Source organism: Asparagus officinalis, chromosome 4, assembly GCF_001876935.1.
Source record: "Asparagus officinalis chromosome 4, Aspof.V1, whole genome shotgun sequence".
Lineage (NCBI taxonomy): Eukaryota > Viridiplantae > Streptophyta > Magnoliopsida > Asparagales > Asparagaceae > Asparagus > Asparagus officinalis.
Window position 1 is genome coordinate 46,523,870 of NC_033797.1, and position 8,542 is coordinate 46,532,411.

At 34.0% G+C, this 8,542-nt stretch overlaps 1 protein-coding gene across 1 annotated transcript in view; it reads right to left on the reverse strand.

The window, feature by feature from the left end:
- The window catches only part of LOC109837372 (ADP-ribosylation factor GTPase-activating protein AGD3), a 26,455-nt gene extending 18,115 nt beyond the window's left edge, over window positions 1–8,340 (reverse strand). The window contains exons 1-5 of the mRNA XM_020405597.1: window positions 8,020–8,340; window positions 4,949–5,025; window positions 2,058–2,158; window positions 1,360–1,430; window positions 655–717 (exon numbers count right to left, since the gene is read on the reverse strand). Coding sequence (XP_020261186.1) covers window positions 655–717; window positions 1,360–1,430; window positions 2,058–2,158; window positions 4,949–5,025; window positions 8,020–8,064 — 357 coding nt within the window. The 5' untranslated portion in view covers window positions 8,065–8,340. The remainder of the gene's footprint in view (window positions 1–654; window positions 718–1,359; window positions 1,431–2,057; window positions 2,159–4,948; window positions 5,026–8,019) is intronic.

Below are 8,542 nucleotides of genomic sequence, written 5' to 3' on the forward strand. Positions count from 1 at the left end.
GTCTTGTTTATGCTTTATCTAGTATCAGTTGAAAAAAATAGTTCAGGCCAATTTTGGAATGTTTCCGCAAAAGACAAATATGAAACAAATTGTCCCTTAGTTTTCACAGAAACTTTAAGGGTTAACCTGAACTTTGGAGGGTGTTGCGCATTATCCTCTTAAACTTTGTTTATCTCACATACCCCCTAACTTTGAGGTGTCTCACAAAAACACCCTGAACTTGGAACTTTTCTCAACCGTTCCCTTACATGTAATTTGCAAATAACTTAAATTTCCTCGAGAGAAAAAATTACAAATTTTGTCATTTGTCATTGACCAGCAATATATGTCCTCTCCTAACTTTTGGATTTTTTTTCTCTTGATGAAATTTTAGTTATTTGCAAATTGTAAGGGGGCCTGCTGAGAAGAGTTCGAAGGCCAGGGAAGTTTTGTGAGACACCCAAAAGTTTAGGGGGTTATGTGAGATAAACAAAGTTCAAGATGGTTATGTGCAACAACCCCCAAAGTTCAGGGGGGTTTTGTGAAATTAACCCACACTTTAACACATTATCGAGAAAAACATGTAATTATTAAAGCACTGAGTAAAAAGGGTTCAGTCCTACACTTTGTACAAAAATATGTAGCTTCTAAAGTATGGTAAAATGACATTTGTACCTTGACATCATGCAAATCAATATCTACAAATTGCAGCAATCTGTCATTTAGAATGTGTTCCACCTGAGTGAACGAAAATAAGCAGGGCACTGGTCAGAAAAAGCACATTCTTAACATAGTAAGAGACTAGATCTAGAGGTAAGATTTTAATCTACATTAAGCACATTCTAGAGAAGCAGATAGCCATCATTTGCAATCAAGCGAAGCAGGTGGTATATAATACATGATGCACAAGAAAAAAGATCACATTCAGCAACAAATCTATATAGTTAAGTCCTACAGCATGCTTCCGTTCATTACTGAGATGATATCTTCAGTAGCATGGAAGTTCTCTGCAACTAACTCTAATTTACTTAATTTAATTATAGTGGTAGAAAAGACATACAGCAATAAGCAGTATAGATTAGTATCAATGTACTTATACTGCAAAATTCATCTAAGTCGGTTTGAGTCTCTCCAAAACCCATCTACCTCATGTAACAACATATTTGTAGCAGGAGGTAACAAGTGGATTTGTAATTCTAAAAAGCCAAGATATCAAAGTCATACATGGCTAATCAAAACAATGGCAGAAATAGTAGATTCCAGAAGGCAACAATTGGATATTGTTTGGAGCAATTACTAAATATATATGAAGGCACGATGAATGCCACTGGTCACATAAAAACACGTGGATCTTATAGGACAAAAAGTTAGAGAGGTTACCTGGGATCTTAGGACTTCTTTGTACGTTCCAATTTCTCTCAAGGCAATTGTAAATTTAGTCATCACGGGTCCTACAAAACATATAGTTAGATCAGCAGCCTGTTATGTTAGAATCATTAGTATTCCTGTTTATATTCATATGATGATGAGTGTTGTCTAAATTCGTGAATGACAACCAATGGTAACCGTATGCTATAGCTGGGAAGTATTTACGAAGGAACAAGCTACATAGTAAGAACTAGTAGCCAATTAAGAACAATTTAACATGGATGAGGGTAAATATGTTAACTTCCAATTTTATACTACAAAAAGAAAATTGAAGAAAACACACCCTTCCTACAAAATTACAAATGCATGCAAAGATAGATCTATTGCAGATTAAGTTCATAGAAATATACAAAAGGACAGAATGAAGAATTCAAAAAAATCACAGTGTGATATCTTTTACGGATTTATAGATTATAACTAGAATAAAAATGACACAAACAATGAATTTCTTTTAGCTAATTGCAATTTAAACAAATAGACAGCTTGTTTTTCAGTTAGGCTATCTGCTTATTCAGCAAGGAAATACAGAATAATTCAATTATTGAAGGCACATGTATTAAATTATACGGTTATCTATGTGAAATGTGCTTATGTCATAGTAAAAAATCAAAGGAAAAATAACTAAATGAAATTGCCAACATGGGAACAACCTCCAAAAGCAACACTTATGGGATCATTATGCCCTCCACCAAACATTTCAAGAGAGCTAGCAAAAGCAATATCCCCATCATATCCCTCACCAAGGCCTTCTCTGCAAATCAAAAGTAAACATAAAATTAACACATAAGCTAGAAAGGTTGAAGAAACTTAAAATCCCTCTAATTATTAGACCAAAACTCCGAAGTTGTGGTGAAGAATCAAGAGATATTGTTTATCAAGTATAAAATGTAGTGGCACATGTTGCATATTTGTGTATACCAATCTATGCATTAAGTTAGAATGTTGATGTTATTGTGTGAAAAATAAAGACAACGGAATTACAAACTAACACACTAGAGAAATATATGATTGAGAACCTATAACAATAGAGAATAACTTTGTATGTGTCGGAATGCCTGACGTGTATATTTTGTAAAAAAAATTCAAAGTGGTGCTAGTATCTATCAGAGGAGAAATAACATTTGGGTAGGCTAATTTCTTCTTGACCAAGTCGTATCACCAATCTCAAGAAGAATATAGCAATCCTTAAATATTTACTCCTTAGATACAAATTAGTATCACTTTGTTTGTAAAAAAAATTTGTGAGGTGCATGCTTCCAGAAATTTATTTTTTCCTGTTAATTACTCTTATTAAAAGAAATCCCTAATTAATAGAAAGCAAAGAATTAAATAGACATTAGAAATCAAATGCAGAGATATATTGATTTTATTATCTTTCTAATGTATTACAAAATTTAAGAGAAAGAAGATTGAATCTTAGGTCGCAGACAATTTTCTGGAGCCCTCCTCTCTTTCAAAATAAAAATGCAGAGGACCTTGTCGTTGTTGTTTCAGATTCTAAGTCTCTCTTTCTTTTTAATCTCTCAGCCTTTTCTTTATCTTTTCTGTCGTTCTTTGTTATCTTCCCTTTTTTTGTGTGTGATGAAAGGAATGTCTATCTATAGGGAAGGTCAGGGAAAGTTATCACCAAGTGTTGAAAAAGGATTGGTGGAGTTATGATAACTTCCTTATCGAAACTTCCTTATCAAGATTGTTGTGTTCGTTTATCATAACGAATATTTTCTTTGCTTTTCACTTCTCATATGTGTATCCGCTTATCTTTTGTGTTTATTAAAAATAGACGTTATAGGGAGCCTATACACCTTCAAGCCGAAATTAGGTTTGTACAAGGGTGAATATCCTCAAGTTAGATTTTATTGCTAAGACTTATGATCACATGACAACACCAATATATCGAAATTGACATGTACCTTCAAGTTTGAGAATTTGGTTAATATGAAGGAGTAAGCCATGTGTTTTTTTGTGTTGGATTAACAGAGGGTGCATATACTCTCAAGTTTAAATGAGGTGTTGTCACTCTCGCCTCGTTTTTTATTTATATGAGGTACTATCTCTCACATTAGTTTTGATTTATGTGAGGTATTGTCCCTCACATTGGTTTTGATTTATATAAGATACTATCATCCTCACAACAAGTTTCGTTGATAAAGCTTGTTGAGCTCATCAAATTTGACAATTACAAAGGAAAGACATGCCTCTCTGAATGAATTAATATGGAGGGGCTACCTACATTGGTTTTGACTTATATGAGGTACTATCACTCACACTGGTTTTGATTTATATGAGGTACTATCATCCTCACAATAAGTTTTATTGATAAGGCTTGTTGAGCTCATCAAATTTGATAACTACAAGGGGAAGGCGTGCCTCTTTGAATTAATTAATAGAGAGAGCCTACCTTCAAGTTAACTTGTATATGAGCTGTAGGTATCCTCAAGTTGATTTCACTTTCAAAGCTTATCAAAAGATATTAAACCCTTTATGGCTTGTTGATACATGAAATTTTTTGTGCGTCTACAAACTTACAGATAACCCAGAAAAGTAAGTATATGTTCAACATAATTTTAAAACCATGATAAGGAAATGAATAATGGATTTGTCACAAGTATTAAAGACAAGTATGTGGAAGACATTAGACAATATGACCCTCGCTGCTATTAAGAATTTTAGAGATATGATCTTATTGATGGAAGTCGCCTTGATCAACAGAGAATAACTCACAGATAACCTGGAAAAGTTAGGACATGTACAACAGAATTTTGCAACCATGATAAGAAAATCAACAGTGAATTGGTCAGAAGGATTTAAGACATGTAGAAAACATTAGAAAGTGTGACCCTCACCATTATTAAGAATTTCAGAAACAGGGTATTATTTATGGAAGGAACTCTAAATAACAATAAGGTCAAAGATAGGGCTTGTTATTTAATAGATGCAACTATGCCAAGATGGAAAGGAAAAATTCTGGTACCAGAATGAGAATATATCACACAAGTTACACTGCTTAGTTGGTGTCTTTTGATTATTTGAAGCTCCTAGAGGAAGCCCTCTAGATACATAACATCATAAGGAAGAGAATTTAAAAAATGATAAATTAAGAATTTAAAAGATGGAAAATTGTTTGGCCTACCAACTCAATCCCTCCCTAACTTCCCTCCCAACCTCTAAACAATGTACATTTGATACATACTCAAGGGATGGTGGCAGAGAATTAAAATTGATAAATTAATAATTCAAAAGCCACTTCTCCCTCTTCCCTCTCCCTCTGCATGTTTGTGTGTAGTATGTACATATAGGAGAATATATCATTTTTAGTCTTCAAAGTTCATGTGTGTGTGTGCATGCGCGCAACACACAACTACACATATATTCCTGTTTAAACAACTAGAGTACACGAACCACATGGACAAATTATATTAACAGGGTCTAATCTCAAACAGCATGATTCTGTGAATCCTTAATGAAGCCATTTCTATAGTAAAAAAAAAATTATGGGAGAAACTTCAATTCACATTATCAAGGCAGGACTATGATCACGTACGTGTATTTCCGAGAGCCCTTGTAAAACTTCATACATCTTTCCCTCAATGATTCTGCACCTTCTTCAAGTGATTGAATCTGGTTATCATCAGAAAGATAAAAAGTCCTTAGTTCCATGTAAACATTAGCAGTAATAATGACACAAAACTTCAACTAACAGTGTGTTTAATTGGTAGCTGCAAAGACTGTTTAAGAAAATAATAGCGAATTTGATAATTTTTCTTGCTTGAGCTGAGCTAAAAATCTTTATTACCACAACGTAAAATGTAATGTAGCGCAGGCTTTCTTGTTTCTTCCAACATGTCAATTTAAACACTATCCTATGATATTGGATACAGTATGAAAACATGTGCAGCTACTTATTTGGTACCCTCTCGGTGACAAAATGGGATACGAAGGGTTCATATATGGATGTAAAAAATTTGATGATGCAAACTAAATCTAATTGAGACTCATGTGTGCATTGGTATGAATTGGTACCTCATTAAGTGGACTACCAACGGATGAAGTACAGGTGAGAACGATCTTGTTTGTTAAATTGGAGTATGTGGATCTCACCACTCCTATCTATTGGTACTCATTATTTTTCCTTTTTCTAAATGATCTAAATGAGGTGACAGCTCATAACCAGTATCCCCTATATATAAGCGTTATTTATGTGTGTGAGTTTAAACGGGGCAAATAACCCCCCATCCCTCATCTATTCTTTCAATAGCAAATAACCCCGATCAACTTATTCATTAGTAGTTTGCCCTCTCAATTCATTAGGAAGAGGGGTGTTACAAGCAATTTATCTTTCTAAAACAATCCAGGGGTGCTAACTGATAATAAATGAGTTAAAGGGGTTATATGCACTAAAGATGTAGATTAAGGGGCTTATATGCCCCATTAAAAATATGGATACGAATACAGATAGTGATTTCAGATATCTAAATTAACCGTTCAAAATCCAAGTTTTAGGAAGGATCTAAATATCCTACTACACAAAGGGCCAGAGTATTATCTATAGAAACTTCAACCTTTTTATTGTTAATACTAAAATATTTATTAATATATATTGTAGAAAGAGATAATAGAGAGAGCAAAACCCTAACTAGAAAGAGATAATAGAGAGAGCAAAACCCTAACTTATTGTTTATTGAGATAATAAGAGAGATATATATAGCCATACAAATAGGGTTAAGGTTAACGGGTAATAGCCCATTAACCCAATACCCAATACTTAATTTAACATATACATATATAATTATTAGTTTGAAGGCATGAGTCTATTTAGCAAAGAAATTGTATTGTGTTACATGCAAGGTATCAACTTTTCCAATGTGATATCTAGTATTATCCTTATCCCTGCAAATAATAGGGGAAACTCCGTGCAAAATTCGCTGTCAGGAAAAGAAAAAGTAGACAATATTCCACGACTAAATGAGGTTATATTGATCGGAAGGGCTTGTCAATCCACTAGATGTCTGAAAGCTAACCTTTCTTTTCTTTTCTTTTCTATTAGAAAAATGCTAATTAAACTAATCATAGGTAATTCTATGTGGAAGCAATCAGTGATTCTTTGTTCAGATCAATGAATTAATGAATTGAAAAGAACATACAATCTATGTTCAATGAGATAAGTTTCTTTTTCCTTTGTTGTCTATTATTATTGTTTGTGAATATTGCAGTTAAACAAAACTAGGTCTAAATGAAATTACAAAAGTAAGACTACCATAAAGGATGATTCATATCATATTCAAGGTCACGTAAATGATTCTTCATTAAATCATATGTTGTATATATTCATGTGCAATTGAAAAATAAATAGTTTACTACATGGATTGCTAAAAATGTTGCAAAACTTTTGGTACTACTCTCTTAAGTCTTTCTATTTGCTAACATACTCCCCAAACTACATACAGAAATTTGTTTAAGATCCTTGGCTTAAGTTGTGCTCAGGCCACACGTAGATTGTTAAGAAAACCTAACCGATCATGGTAAAAAAAAATGGGTATGATGCCTTCTTAAGCGTACTAAAGGGAAGAAAATTTGTGTCAGATCAAAATAAATCATATTAAAACTCGAGATATAAACCCATCTTAGAAAAAAACAAGAGGATGGGATTTTGAATGTTCGAAAAAAACACATTCCTCTTTTGATGAATTCTCTAATCCCTCGATCTTTCTCTTTTCTCCTAGAGTTGTAAATCTCATGCCTCTGACCGCGACGGACGCCTTACAAAACAAAGTGCCAAAAAAGTTGCACACCGCCATATGCCTAGAAGCTAGGGCACTGGACGCTAGGTCCGGCACTCAGAAGCACTTAACGGTTTCTGAACAATTGATCCAAACTCATTGGTCCACTTCTCCCTATTATTGTTAGAGAATCAACAAGGAAATATTCTCTATATTTCTATTAACTAAGATGATTGTACATTTTTAAAAATAACTAATTTACCCTTATACTTAATCATTTCTCTTCCTCTCTCCTTTCTCTTGTGGAAGCTCCACCTGTTATCACACATTCATTGGTCCTATCCACCCCTTCCTCCCTCCCTCCCTCCCTGTTAACTCTTCTTCTATAACTTCCAAGCTAGCCAGAACCACCCAAATCCGAAAATGGATCCAGCATCTACTACCATTTGACTTTGAAGTCTAGATAATGAGAATATAGGAAACCCTAGCTACTGTTGGAAGTTTAGAACTTAAAATTGTCAACTAATGCTTAATAACAAAACCTCCCTAAAGGAGAATATGCCTCCACCTTTGTTCTGGTCAAGACTCAAGATTCATGAAACAACAAGTAACACTTACTTCCACTTCTGATCAAAATTCATATTACTAATTAGAATGTCAACAAGATCTATGGACACTTCACTGGATATAGCCCTGAAAATGGCGATTCACTTTTCCCACTAGGGAAACATTTAACAATCAAAGAGGGTTCTTTTTGCAAAACATCTCACTAAAATCGTAATTACGCTTAATCTAAGAAAGTCTTCAATAAATCATCACTTGAAGCAGCGACATTTCGAAAACTTGTAGAAGAAAAATCGCAAAAAAAAGGCAAAAAGATGTGAGATTTCGTTACCTGTTTTCGGAACATAGGCGAATCATCAAGCTTGGCGAAATGCATGCTGAAAGCTTAAAAATCTCCCTATCCTTGCACCAAATACTCATAAAAAAATCCCGCCTTTTTCAAGCTAAGCACAAGAGATCGAGCTCTCGACGCGCCGTTTCAGTTCGCATACCGGATCCAAATCCACCACCGTTCAAAACCCGCTCCAAATAGACAACTTCAAGCATTGGAATTAGGGATTTTGGGAGAAGAACGTAAGAGAGCAGAAAGAGAAAGAAGAAGAAAAGGGGAAAAATAAAGAGACAGGTGAGAGCTTCTTTTTTCCCCTTTTTCTTTTTCGTTTTGTTTTTAATGATGTATGTATGTATTTATTTATTTATTATTATTATTATTATTATTCTTGACCGCATTTATAGAAGTGTAGAAGTTGAGAGTTACTTAAACATCGGATGAAGGAGATTTGTTGGATTACTTCTGTGAAGACTGTCGTCCAACGGGACATAATTATTGATTTTGATAGGATTGAGAAGTTGGG